The following is a 15,298-nucleotide window of genomic DNA, read 5'->3' as shown; positions in this document are numbered from 1 at the left end:
ATGAACAAAAATTATTAATAAATATAAATATAAATTTGTGTAATTATATTTGTATTTATAAACTTAATTTATATAATAATCTTAAAAAGCTCTAATGATTAAAAATCAAATGTATGAAAAAGGGGGCATAAAGCCGTAACAAGGTGTTCGTGTCAATATATAAATACATTTAAATATCAATTAATAAGAATTTCAATTCACAATTTCACTGACAGAACCTAGGATTTTGCAAAATCACTAGTAAGATTGTGTAATTTTTATTTATTCCACAATCCCGGTTTTGGATTTTCTAAGGATTTTGCAAAAAAAAAAAACCAATTACACGAAATCCCTGCGACATTAATTTCGTAATAATCTACGTGACACTGGGAAAGAAAGACGTAATTGAATGTTTTATATTCTGAGTATTTTATTCATAACATCCATTAAGAAGATTTATGCAGATCTCTTTATCGTACATTTTTTGTTAAGCTCATAATTATCTATAGTCTGCAAACTACCATGGCTATTAGAGCCATAAGCGCGGGCGGCCGGAGATGTAAGATGCATCAGAGGACGGTGCACGTGACTACGGCGTGTAAATGATGCTGCAGCGTAATTACAATGTATATGGGGAAGAAACTTTCTCGCACCCGGAACTAAAACTTTCACGGTGAGCTCATAATGTACAGAGTCTGCAGAAAATTACCACCCGTCTTCTTCTTTGCTCAAATTATGTGATAAATCGAGTCTAATCGCAATCTTAAAACTGAACTTTTCACTATCGTTGAGCAATAGATGCACGTACACACACACGGTTATATTGTTCCTATTATAATCAATGATATTTCTATACCAAAACAGTCTAACCTCCAGTTTGTTATGACAAAGAAAGATGAAGTTTACAGTCAAAACATCTGTGAGAATGCTTAACACATTTTTGAATGTTAAGATCGAACCATTACGCTCAAATTCAATTGTCACTAATTAATGTTCCGCGGCGGGATGGTGAACATTAATTAACGGCGAACTCTATGATTAATTAACTCCTGTTTATCCTGTGCATTTACTTGTACGCGAGGGCATGTTCGACGGAATTGAATATATATAGGTACCGGCTATCTCGCACATGTACGCTGGGGAGATGAAAAGGGAACGAAATGAAAGTGCACGTGCGTCTATACAGGGGAAAACATACGCATCCGAATGCAGCATCCGAAGGCGCGTCGATGTGTATTCATTTGCGCGATGCGCGACAATTCTCGAAGCGTTCTCGGGCGCAGTTGTAATTATATCGCAAAGTAAATTGCACGCAATTCGCGTTAAACGTTACATTACGACGGTGCAATCGGGGTGAATCAGACGTCGCAACTTTTAGCTTTGATTACCTTCGAAACTTTCACAATAATTTCGTCTCAATCTTAATAATCCAGTTGAACGACTCGAAATGAAGGAGTTAATAAAATGCATCGTACAAAGGTACGAAAAACGATTTGCGAATATTGTATTAGTCATTGATTGACCGACTCGGGATTAATTTGCGGCATTGCATTGGTCCTATATCGAATTAACAATTCTGGCATTAACATGATGAAAGCCATGTCTATCTTAGGTCGAACATGGCGCGCCCCGAGGCTGAAGTAGCCGAAGGCGAGGTCGACATTACAGTACATAGTCGAATGAAAATGGAGTGGATAATGCGTACCATCGCATGCCGACAGTGTAACATCGCGGTATAATGCACCGCGCTGCGAGGGTCATTAGGTCAGATACGTAAACGCGGGATGGTTCTCGGGCTCGTCCGGGCTAATGACTGGGCCGAAGATGAAAAGCGCGAGAGCGGGGAGAATGACCTTTCTAACAAATTATTGTTATTCGCGATTTCGCGAATCGGACGAATTGGGATCAACGTTGATTACGATCACGGGGTGATTAATTCGCGCTGACGTCAACGATTAACATTTATTTGCGTTTTAAATCAATATGTTTCCGTAATTAAATGGCATTATTTGTGCATTGATTTGTTTGCGACGTGACATGCATACGCTTTATGCGAAACGTTAAAAATATTTGTTCATTATTATTAATTTCCCATTAGTGTAAAATTGCGCCCCGGACCGTGTTATAGAAATGGAATCGCGAGAGGAGGGGGGAGGGGGGGCACAAATGGCGCGGGGATTCGATTATTGTTGTGTTCGTTTATTTTCTCGCTGCGCGATTCTCGCGCAAATGTAAATGCGAGATTGCCCGACGTCACGTGAGAGCATCGAACGCGAACGGGTAGTGGTGGAGGGAGGTGGCAGGGGTGAACTGAGGGGGCGAGCTGGAGCGTGCGAAATTGCGTATATGTAAATGCGGCGCACATAACAATGGTGCATTATTGTATGCCGATGCGGTAGGTTACGTTGCGCTTGGCAGACGTGGCAACGTCCAATGCGCATCTAATGCGCGGACAGTGACGAAAATATTTCATTTCCAAACTGCATTGTTCGCTCGCTCCGGCCTAGCTGATCTTCCAAAATAACGTGATCGCGAAAATGACTTTGTGTATACATAAACTCTCGAGAAATTTTAACCCTTTGCGGTCCAAAATATTCTCACAAATGAGCGAAGATCAACGATTTTATCCCCAATTTTATCTAATCGGCTGATCTAACGCGGATCAACGAATTTTTATTACTTGAAGGAATTTATAGAGGTTTTATTTACATATATTGTCATATGCTTGTTGATTACAATCGCGTACACATTTGAATGTTTTAAGAATTATGCAATAGGCTATCGCAACTAGGCTTTATGTTGAGTTCAACGTTAAGACCAAATATAACTATTATAAGAAAACGCATTTATATGTATATCACACTTATATTTAGAATATTTAGAAAAAATAAGATAATTTGCGGATTTGTCATAAGATATCGATTGCAAGATACACGTACGCAGAAAGAGGAGTGCAATCGAACGATTACAGGAGGCCGCAGATGCCGCGGTTTAATCCGCCGGCTTAATTGGATTTTTATTCGCGTCGGAGAACGCGCCTCGTGCCGATCGCAATTTTCACCGGAGTGCGGAGACGGAATTCATTATGATCGAGCGAATCGCGTCTCTCCTTCGTCGCAGACGTCGCGAGACATACGCAAATGTGCTGCGCAATATACACCGTGCACGCTGGATGTATTCGAGAAATACGTGCCTCTCAGGCGCGCGACATCGAGAGATCCAAGATGGTCAATGCTGCAAGCGCGGAATGGCGCGCGCTCGAATTACAGCATACGAACGTTTCAGGTGACTCGCGGAAAGGGAATAGAGACACGGTTAAACTTGGCAAATATTGCCCTGTCGCGGGTTACCCCGTCGCCGCTTACAAAAATGTCGCCGAGGACAATGGGAGGGAAATGTTTGTACTCCGGATATTTAGTTGCGCAAACGTTACGTCAGTCAGATTATATCATATTTCCGTGCTCGCGGCGGAGTTCTTTGATGTTTGCCAGCAGAAGGAAGTTATGCGCTTTCTCGGAGTGTTCTTCCGAGCTGTTTCACATGACATGCGCACGTATGTCAGGTGATACAAGATGGTACAAGATGGTACCTTCCTGAATAAGAAAAAGAAATGTTCACACTTTTCTTAGTAATTTCGTACTTTCTTTACATTTTTTTTGAACGTAATTTGAAGCACGCTTACAGCATTGATTATTTATTAATTAATTATAGTAACATAGTAAAATAAAATTATAATAAATTAAAATTAATATCAAGCCAAAATTAATATGAAGCTATTAATAACAATTTCTATTTAAAAATTCATAATTATACGTTTTCAAAATTGCACGGTTATTTTTTATTCGTTTAATTGCAATGTCATCGAGTGAAGTGGCAAGACGCGTAATGAAGTTCTTCTGCTTTAGCATGCAATGCAACTTATACAGGAGCTTATACACCTTACAAATAATTCCTCGAAACATGCGACCGCGTGCAACGTCCAGGTGTGAATACGCGTTTTTAGCAAAGTCGAGTTAGCGTAGCGCACGACTAACGATTCCCACTAGCAAATTCCCCGCTAACGAAGCGAAAGTTCGTTAATATCGACCGCAGACCACCGAGTTTTCCGCGACTATCGCTCGCTACGCGTATAGTAGGAAGTCACTCGCGCCGGAGAGACGGGCGTCATCCGGTATCGTTACAGGGGTGCAGGGAAGACAAGGGTGGCACCCGAGAAGAGAGAGAGAGAAAGAGGGAGAGAGAAAGAGACGGGGGTTGCGAGATGGCGCGTGTATAAACGCGACATAGAGACGATGTGCCGGTGCATAGCTATAAGCCGGGGTGACGCAGGTGCATCGGGGCCATAGAACGCAGGAAGCGCCGTGCATAAACGTCGTTCGGTCCTGCCCGTATGACTGCGTGTACACGTGTACGCGTATACGTGAGGTATACTGTATCAGGATGCTGCGCGCCATGTATCGCGACGTTCTCGCCCAACGTTCTCTCTGGGCAAAACGACGCGTCCAGGTTATCAAACTACCGTTCATGCATAATGCACCGATCTCTGCAGGTACCTCTTGCACTCTCTTTCCCTCTCTCTCTCTCGCGGCCTCTATCTCGTTTGATCCCCCTTCCCCCACTCCTCGAGCACAGTCTTCGTCGATCGCCAGAAAACAAGGTTCCGGAGTTCCGGGGGATAAAGCTGCGAAAGTGCTGGCATCAGCTGCGGCGGAGATCCTCTATCAGATTTCCTCTGTCGAGAGCGAGCGGGCAATGGGGGTGAAGAGGGGAGGAATTGGAAAATTCAGCGATCGTGCGAGACGAAGTAGGATACGCCCGGTTGTCAAACACGTGTACGCGTGCACGCGCATTTTATCGTTCCTTTTGCTGGAAGGAACGGCAGATCGAGCAACAATTTAATCGAATTCTCTTCTGCGCGTATATTTATGATAAATGATTAAAATCAATACGATTCTCGGGATGATAAAACGTTATCGTAACATTTTACGGCTGTTTATTAAATGTCAAGGGAAAGGGGTAGACTTAATTTCAACTCGGAGTATTTTCGGAGTGTGCTGAAGTGATCTGTAGTGTTATTTTAAGTAAATATCTTTTTATTCGAAAATACTACGCAAGAATTATCAACGTGTCAATTCTCAACATTTCTCGCTTCTGACGTTACATATCTCATGAGATGTCGGGAAAGAGCCCAGGAGCTTTAATTATTGTAATTATATTATAAACGTAACTTTTATTCTCGACAGCATTTACAGTCCGTCAGCATACATTTAAGAGAATAAGAATAATTGGTTCCATTGGTATTACTTTGCAAATGTTAAAGTAAAATTTCTACCTTAATTTATTAACGCCACAATATCGATTATTCCCTGAACAATAAAATATTCATAGAAAATGTGAGTAGCTTCCCACAGTTACGTTCTTCAGTACCACGGATTTCTCTCATTTGATTCATAAAAATTTAAGTAACGTGTTTAATTTGGTTCACATGCGCGTTCACATTTGTTGGTACTGCGGATTGTGTCGCGGCGGGTTAATAACCTCGTTATGTTATTTTCCAACCGGATACGCTCTCGTTCGACAGCGACAGGGCAGGAAACCGAAGCTTGGAAGTGAAAGAGCGAAAGAGGACACGCGGTGGGTGTGCGCGCCGTCGAGCGCGATATACGTTTTATTGCCGATGAAAAGACGGCTTGCTCGAATCCGTAGCCGTAACTGGAGCGATCAATCCGTTAGATCTTCCACGGCATTTTTATTCTCGATACCCGAGAGAGGAATCTTTCCGTCCGGGATTCGAAGAACCCGCCACTCCTGTGCCTTTTAACATAATATGAAAATCGGATAATTTTGTCTTTTTCCTCTTTTTATCGCACCGATATCACCTCGCCTCTCGAAAGAATCGATGCCCTTTTATAATTGAGCCGCAATCTCATTTCCTACACTCTTCGATACGTCGAACAATTCTGAAATTCTGAAAATAGATTTTTTCGGAAGGTTACTTTTAATACTTTTATTTAAATTTTTAATATTGTCCGTTTATGTTTTTATAATAATTTGAAATAGACTTCTATTAGGAAAGAATAATGTTTGCGTCTAAAAATAGAAATTAAATAACTTTCTCAGACAACCATTTGTGGATTTTTCATACGGTAATATTTCTTGTGTCGAGGACGGAGAAGGGGGGGGGGCTACATTCAGATTGTCCTATCAAATGTGCGTGATTCGATATTCGATGCAGACGGAGAACGACCGAATCGACATTATTGCTGTGTCTCGGATGGATGGTTTCCTCGAGCGGTACGCTTTTTAAAATCGTGTAGCATCGTCTCGATGCATTTTCCACCGTAATGCCCGCGTATGCTACGCATCGCATTTTCTGTGTCGCGTATCGCATGCCCCTTTTGCGTATTTTACTATCTAAACTCCTTACTCTGAATACATCCTGAATGTCGTATCTCGACTTCGTGGCGGAACATTTCTCGTCTTTTTAGCCAGGGTAAAAATTGGCAGAGATTTATGGGAAATTGTTTCTCCCCGGCTACGCGTCGCGATGCGCTTGCTACTGTTCTGAAAACTATGCGGGATTATTCTCGCAGAGAGAAAGATTTAGATGCGCATTCCTCCGCAAAAGTAAATTTTGCAATTGGAAGTACCTAGTAGACAGCAAACTTGAAAAAGTTCAAAGCAGTAAATGTACCCTAGTCTTTAAGTGCCAGATTGAAGTTTCGAAGAAGTAAAGTCTGCACGAATTTAACCCTCCGTCTGTATGTTTTTTTTACAGGTTCAACGCTATTTTTCTCTAACCTTAAAGTATTTTAAAAAATTTGAAAAAATTCACGAGACTTAACCTGTCTGCATTGTATAGTTGACGATTTTATAGTCATTTTTTCAAGCATCATTTATTTAATATTTTCTGGCAAGCTTGCAAGTTTTACGGTTACGAGCAGATATATTATTTTGGCTCAGACGCCATAGACTCACGTATACAGACGGAGGGTTAAAAATAAGTGCTTTCATGTGTATTAGATTGTTGTGAAATGTATTCGCTTTTTCACTTTTGTTAAAGTCTATTTGTATTAAATAAAGCCAGAAAACTAAAGTTCTTTGAAAAGGAATTGAACATTTTCTCTCTAGACGGGGGAAGAAAGAATACACCGAAGCAATTTTGCTTCAATTCTACTGAAATTCTATTTTCAACTTTATCCGACAAGCATGACAAACATTTTGCGCCAATTTAATATTTCACTCAATTTACAAAAATCATCTGCCTCTTTGTAACTTAAAAGTTTTCGGTGTCTCGATAGAAACCATTCAAAATTTAGCATAGAATTAAAATTAAATTTGACCGCGTCGACATTCTATTCATACTTTATTTACGTTTCGTTTTACACAAAAGACCTGCTTTTCTCTGACACGTTTCGCTTTTTCCCGTTGCAGGACGAGGAGTGGTGCTGGACAGCCAAGGGCCGGTGCTGGTCTCGGAGCCGCGCTCGAGCGTGGAGTTCTCGAACGACACCGGGGCGATGATCCACTGCTCGGCCCACGGCAGTCCTTCGCCAAGGATCGACTGGCTGATGGGCGACGGCTCGCCGGTCCTGCCGATACCGAACATCCGTGAGATGCTGGTGAATGGCTCCATGTACTTCCTGCCGTTCGGCGCGGAGAGCTACCGACACGACGTGCACTCGGCCGTCTATCGTTGCCAGGCGTCGAATAGCGTCGGCAAGGTGCTCGGCCGTGAAATCACGGTGAAGGCCGGTAAGAGAGAAAGCGCCTCCTTTATTTCTCGCCGACTCCCTCGATCCCGTCTCGCCGTAACACCCTCGGTCTTTCGCTCTCTTCCGCCCGATTGATCCTTCACCGTCCCTTAAAGCCCGCTCGCCGTACCTATACGGTACGTAGCGGCGAGCGGAAAAAAGACGAGACAGACTATCGCGCGCGACGATGGCGTGACATGCAACTTTACGAGCTTCACGTGCGACCTTGAGTTTCTCAAGTCAAAAATCGCTAACTCCGATCATCGTGTATCTACAAACTGGCTTTGATAACATTAGATACATGGCCAAATTTAGCTCGTTTTTCAATAGGTAGTTCAGATTTTAATACGCTACTAATTTTTACTCGACTTTAATTGTTTCTTGATTGTGAATTTTTAATAAATTTGTTAACAATGAAACTTATATCTAGATACGACAGAATGAATATTGGAACAATTACGCGATTGCTTTCGCACCGCCGCTTCAATACGCGTGAAAGCTCGGCTTGTGTCAAATAAGGTGGTGAAACTAGCGATATCCATAGGGACCCTCGGACGTGTTAAAATTACACGCGAGTTCCCTGAAAAGTTGCGACGAAGACATAACTTCTCGGAAGCACCGAAGTTTCACGCGCCATAAACATGCCGCAATTTGAAAATCCTAGATTCTCTTCAGTGGTAAATCTCGCGAGAGTTGTTCGCGTTTCAAGACGTTTGCGCCAATGTCCGGATGTTTTTTTTTCTGCGACGCATCCGCATCTGCCGCACCGGACGCTAAACTGGCCACTCTGCCGGAATCTCGAATCGTCCGTAAAATTCTATTCCTAATAATAATAATACCTAATGCATTAAATTAACAATTCATATATGCCGCGAGTCCAGACTGCTCATATTCGCATCCATATTGATGCGATGTAGATTGTAGCCTTAGGAAATATCGAACTTTGGTCGAAACTATCGTTGAAATATCACGTACCGTCTAAATTCTCTCAACGTCGACCGAAATTTCCGCTATTTTCAAGCACAACAACAATTGATTGGCGCGTTTCGCCGTCGTAAAAATTCGTTATCTGAAAAATCTCGTTGAGCGCTTACTTCTCGGATGTATTTAACGTCAATGCCCCCGCGTGGTACCCGGAGTGGAGTGGTAATTCGTTGCGAAGTTGAAGGGCTGGGACGATCAATTTTGCGCGTTTCGAATGCCTCACGAGAGGTACAGGCCGGCGGAAAAATCAACAGTCTTGGGGCATTATCAGATCGTGCGCCGTCTCTGCCTGAGGTTCCCGCCTCCTCCGTCGAGCTAAATGTAATCGACCGTTCTCCGCGGAATGACGTTTTAAATCCACGACTTCGGACGCCTGGAGGGCGGTAAGAATGATCGTGCGCTCGGGCAGAGCCAAGCCAACTACATTTATCGCGAGCGGGGGTCCTCCTCTTTTCCACTCGCTTTTCCCCCCCCCCCCATCTGCCCCGTCGCCGCGCCGCCGTGGAAAATGGATGACACTAAACCCACGCTCTCGCTTATAGCTAACAACCTGCGCCAAGATCAAGACTCGCGAACTTGCCGCCAAAGTACGTAAGATGCATTTATGCACGTGTACCAGATTGCTCCGAAAATGACGTGAGAAATAGCAGCTGCAGCTCAGGGAGGAAGTGCAAAAATGCACTAATACGTTAAAAACAGTCAACAGTTATTATAATTTTATGGTGTTAATTAACGAGATGAGAAACACGAGCTTTTTCTCTTTCTTCATAAACGCGCATAAAAATTCGTAATTTCCCGCCGTTAATTGCACTTAATGGGACGCACATTTGTAATTTTTATAACTGCGTGTATAATATTTCACCAGCCACGATGCGGTTTTTGATAGTTTCACAGCGCAATTCTTCTTAATTAGCCGCGCGAAATTTATCACCGAGCGTAAGTAGAAACAGACCGCCGTATATTTCGGTCGGACACGAAACGAGAACTCCCTCTGGCTGGAGAAAATCCGCGCTGAGATATCGCCGAACGAATTTCGCGGATGAAAGATCAGTAATTTTACGAGGAATGTATCGACCGATCGACACGTTTTCTCGGCCGCTCAATATACGACCGGGCGTGACAAACGATCGCGCGATTTCTTCTCTTTACTTCGCTGTTAAGAGTCACACCAAGCGAATGTCCCGCCAAGAATCGCTTATCGCATTTAGCGGGTTGCGAATCGGAAATTTTCCATCTGTCGGGAGAAAATTCCGCCGGGACGAGAAAATTGAAGGGGGTGGATTATCCGTTGAAAGGATGGGCGGCACGGAAGTCACGAAGATATCGCAAAAGTTTTCAAGGCAGAGCGCTAATTACCGAAACTGCCTGTCTCTGAAAAGCCGGTATTCGCACGCGGGAACAATGAGGTCGGCAGGAAAACGAAGTGCCGGGCTGCAACGGTAATAACGCGTTTTTCAGCGTTAATGTGTCTCGCTGGTATTTTTTAAGAATGTTGTTTTAATGATGGAATACTGGAAACTTGCTTGGTAATAAATAGAATAAATATGAATGATAGTGTGGACGGTGTGGACTCACTTTACACGTTCTCTAGCAGAAATTACATCCGTCTATCATCTGGTAAAAAACTTTCATAAATATATAATGATATCAGTGATGAAAGAATCTTGAATGATTAATATCCCGATTAAATATTTTCGTTATCTGAACACTCTTACAGTCGAATTTTGACTATTAATTGCGTCTGTTTAAGAATAATTTATTTTTACTATTAAAAAATGCAAGTACATTATTTAAGTTTTATAATATGGTTTCGGATCCAGTATTATTTATAGTAAAAGCTTCTTGTTTATTTAATTTGTTTTTAAATTTGCAATTTGTCGGCAATTCTGGAAATTTTGCCGAGGAAAAAATCGATTCTATATAGCTTTGTCGAAGAAATACGCTTGTCGCGCGAAACAGGGGCGGTATTATTAATCATGCGGACAGCGGGAACGGTCGTCTTCCGATCCCGGAAGCTCGCCGGAAGAGGAATATTCATCACTCGAATCCGACATTGCATGCTTATAGAACAGCTCCGATATATCGTCGCGCGACATATACCACTCCTACCATCGCTCCTTAAACCGTCATATCCGAGCCTCTGCTTCCTCATCTTCGTCTTCACCTCTACGGGGGAGATTAACGTGCATCGCGATCGTGCGACGCGATGAGATCCGTCACGATGAAGAGCAAATTTTGTCGTGGAATCCTGCAGACCGAGAATCTGCCTGGTATCGCCCAAAATTGTCAGGATTGAAACGATGAATCCCGAATGAAATGAAACGTCGCAATGTTGGTGCGCGTCGATGGGAGAAGGCTCTCTTTCTCCGGGACCGTTCTTTTCCATTTTTCCGGCGGTATTATTCTCGCGAATACGACATCCTGTTTCACGACGATATAACCTTTTCCCTCCCGTTCCTTTTCATCCCCTTTCTCTCTCTCTTTCTCCTCTATATTTTTTCATTGTCCCGGGAGTCTTTGTCGCTGAGAACGATATGGGCGATCCGCGTCCCTCGCTCTCCTATCCATTTCCCTCTTCTCCACCCGGCATTTATTTCCACGCTCAAGCGGCTGTAACTTTTCTTCTTTCAGTGGTACGCCAGAAGTACGAGGTACAAGTGCGGGACGCCTACGTCCTGGCGGGTAACACAGGGGTGCTCAGGTGCGAGATACCGGCCTTCGTCAAGGAATACGTCGCGGTCACATCCTGGCTGAAGGATTCGGCCTTCAACATTTACCCGTCCGCGGAGAGCGGTGAGTGTAATTACAAGCTGGTCGCCTGACTTACACGAGAGCGAAATATCACGCGTGAGTCCGGACTACACGCACATTTCCCGGATAACGACGATTGTCGTCTCGATTGTCGTACTCTCGGTGAAAAATTGAAGAAATGAAACTCCATGTCTTTCGATTTACTCATTGATCATCTCGTAACGTTATCTACATTCAGGGTTCCTATAGAAATATTTTTTGCCTTCGTGCATCTTGTTTTTTATTTAAAGATATCTTTTCTGATAACTTTTACAAGAATTTAATGTCATTTTTTATTCTTTTTTTCTTTGGAACGATTAGAAATATTTTAGTTAGATAGAAATTAACAAATATGACAGAGTGCAAACTTTTTCTTTTATTCACACGAGTCACGTGTATCGAACGACAGATAAAACGCACGTGAAAGTGCCTCGCGTTACGTCAGTTTAGCAGTCATTATTCGAATTAATTAGAGTCTGGGGGAGCGATTTGAGAATCCGCGTACATACACACATCAGGAATATTCTCGTCGTTTCCGGATAAATCGTGATATTACGAAACACCAGTAACGCAGATAAGCACGTAATGTGTATAGAGAATAGCGGAGATAAAACTGCGCGTACTCGCATTTTTTTCCAAAGATGGCTTTTTTATATCACTCATCTTGCAGCTAGCATCTTTCGTTTTGCGCCAGCTGCACACCGCGTTATTCCTTGAACTAAAACCCTGTAGTTCGTTCGCTCATAAACTTTTAATCCGAAAACACGTCTTAGGCTGATTAAATTATCGTGTTTTGAAATGGCGAAGGCGATTTGACATGCGACAGCATAGATGTAAATAAATTGGCATTACTGTGGAATATGGGAATCTTCAATAACTGGAAATATTTCATTGAAGATAAATCTGTCTTTCTATCTATGTAGAAAAATTATTGAAAGGATTAGATTTAAAACTGAATCTATATGTTTGCTATAAAGTAGCTGGAGCCATAATAGAAAAGTCAATTTTAGCTGTCTAAGTCATCAATTTTACAAGTCATCATTTTTGAATCGAGTTATAAACATTTTTCTCTCAAATAAAGCTCTTATGAGTTTATCGCGCAAAACGGACGAATTTTCGCGGAGCAAATTCAACCGTTTGTGCAATTTCGTTCCCGAAGCCACCGAGAAGTCAAGCACCTGATGCATCATAGAAACTTTTCCAAATTCGTTTTCCTCGCGTCATAATGGAGCCATTGTGTTCCCCCGCCATCCATCGCGCGAGATCTCGTGTCGACTCACTCGGGGAAGGGAGAACGACGACGACGATGACGACGACGAAACGTGACGCATTGTAGTCGTATTTCGATCGCTACTACGCGGCTTTTCAGGTTGCCACGTGTGTGGCATAAACGCGAAAATCTCTCGTTGCCCTCTTCTCCCCCGCCCTCGTCGAAAAATTTGCCTCGAATTTACCGACTGCCCCCGCAATAAATTATAGCTCGGCGAATAAACGGCGAACTTCCTCGCGCAGGCACGCCCGATCTGTTCGACGGCCCCGCGCGCGTACCGAAAGTTTTCCGAGTGATTCGTTTTCCATTAGAGGCCTTGGTACCTCCGCTTCAGAATCTCGCCTTTCCCGCTTCCCAGATTGGATTTTCTTCTCTCTCTCTGGACTGCGCGAGACGCGAATCGCGTTTGATTTAATCCGAGGATTTGTCGCCTGCCCGACAGAGACGTAAGGAACGGCCCGCTTATGAAGTTTAATCGTCTTCGGAAACAGTCTCGCGCGCGAGCTCGCGTCTGCACTCGCGTTAAATTTACTCTCCCGTAAGGGAATAAATAAGAGCTCGCCGTCCCTCCGCGAGACACTCTGTATATACCAATGCAGGCTAGCCCCGGGGTAAACGTGAGAAATTTTTGCGATGGATTCTGCGATTAAATCGGCGAATTTGTCTATTTTCAATTTCCACCAAGATTATTGATTTTTCAAAAAATAACTCTGTGGAATGAAGCTTCGCGATCAATAATTTCGAGTATGCTGAAATCATCTTAACATCTTAACGTGACCATCTAGATTACGGAGAATTGATAAATTAATTCGGGACTATGTTGAACTTCCCGTTATCGTGACCAGGCGTTTTGACCCTCCGACTTGGAAACTTCCAAACTTTTCAAACGCGAGAGATGTACGATATAGATATCTTTTTATCTGTAGCAGAAAGTTTAATTCCCGAGCCAAAGAGATATACGGCGGGTATATATATGGTGGCCGAAATATCTTTTTCATATACGCACTCACGCTGTTTGTTCGTTACATAGCGCACTGAGAAAGCGCGTAACTGAGCAGCAGATCATTCTCTTGAAACACTCTGCACGGTTATTAGTTTCGCGTACGCCGCGAGCAACGCGTACCGGGTGTATCGACGTTTCAGGGAGTCGACATGAAGTGCCGGTGGATGACTACCCGGATGCAGCCAACTCCAACACGAAACGTTCCACCGCAATGCAAATTAGCTCGGGCTGCTTGTCTATGGAAACGTCGAACTATCCTCGCCGCAGCAGCAGCCGCCCCAACGTCTCGCTCATTTGTCTGCGACCACTTCGTAAATGCGCATTCAGTAGTAGTATGCGAGAAAGGCCAGACCGGGGCTCACAAACTCCGCCTTTACATATTTCGTCGTAATAATTATTGGCATGAATATTGCAACGCGAGTCATCGCGGAATTATCAACGTTTGTTAGAACGTTGAGTAATCATGCGCCATTGTTATGATACCAGGTATCGTAATGTGTATTTAATGAAAACGGAAAAATGCCGCGGTGATCCCGATTTTTTACTTTGCGGATGATAAATCTCATTTGCATTGAATCGCATCTTAGGTCGACGCTGTCGTTTTACATTCAAGGATTATGTAATTTTGTAATAGATTTTGTAACATGTAATTTTCGTAATTATCGGGGGCCGGGAGGTTCAAGTATAATGTAAATTCTTTTATGATGCTGACGTTGACTCTCGTCGACGGAAACACCGAACCGCGTTGTAGCGCAGCGTCCATGTTATGACACCATTATTATCTTTTCTCTTTTTATACCTCTTTTTACCTCGAGCGCAATATTTTTATTTTCCCATGGCTTGCTCCGTTTAATGAATACACATCCATTAGATATTGTTTTACAACATTAAAAAAGAAACAAAATACATATTTAATAAACAATATTGCATTACCTTTACATTTAATTATACTACACTATTTTGTTGTGACAATAACAAAATGTTTTTTTTTACAAATAATATAGCAAATAATAGTAATATTAAGTCACTATATAGGAATTGTAGCAAAACAAATTTATTTAATTATTTAATTATTTTTACTCCGTTTATATGCTTTTGTTATAATTTTAAGTTTAAATTATAAAGCACTAGAGGATGTTTAGTGGAGGTGAAAATTTGCCAAAAGTATTCGTCTCCGCGTTCACGGAAAGTACCTTCCGCTTTGCATTACGCTTTGCCTTACGCTTTGCACTTTTTTTTCTATACAACCGCTATCTTAAGCAGCTTTCGTTCACTTCGTTTACTCTTATTTATATCTCTCTTCGTTCATCGTACTTAATTTCGTGTTTTTTGAGCGATTATTCTCTGCTATATTTCTAATAAAAACTCAAATATTTTTGCTATATAGGAATATTGTTTGTGATTATATACCGTTATTCGCATATATTTTTTCTATGCAGAGAAAAAACGTATTTATTTATTTAAATACTATTTAAAACAAAATAACCGTTGTTTTCCTGCAATTAATTTCTACAAAAA

General features: G+C 42.3%; 1 protein-coding gene across 4 annotated transcripts in view; it reads left to right on the top strand.

The window, feature by feature from the left end:
* LOC139817433 (cell adhesion molecule Dscam1) overlaps positions 1 to 15,298 on the top strand; it is a 166,033-nt gene that overhangs the window by 74,988 nt on the left and 75,747 nt on the right. For all 4 annotated transcript variants that reach the window (XM_071785522.1, XM_071785520.1, XM_071785521.1 and 1 more), the window contains exons 3-4: positions 7,414 to 7,734; positions 11,349 to 11,510. In XM_071785522.1, coding sequence (XP_071641623.1) covers positions 7,414 to 7,734; positions 11,349 to 11,510 — 483 coding nt within the window. The remainder of the gene's footprint in view (positions 1 to 7,413; positions 7,735 to 11,348; positions 11,511 to 15,298) is intronic.

Source organism: Temnothorax longispinosus, chromosome 8, assembly GCF_030848805.1.
Source record: "Temnothorax longispinosus isolate EJ_2023e chromosome 8, Tlon_JGU_v1, whole genome shotgun sequence".
NCBI classification, from domain to species: domain Eukaryota; kingdom Metazoa; phylum Arthropoda; class Insecta; order Hymenoptera; family Formicidae; genus Temnothorax; species Temnothorax longispinosus.
Note: the sequence above shows the minus strand (reverse complement) of the source record. Positions and strands in the feature narration are given on the sequence as shown.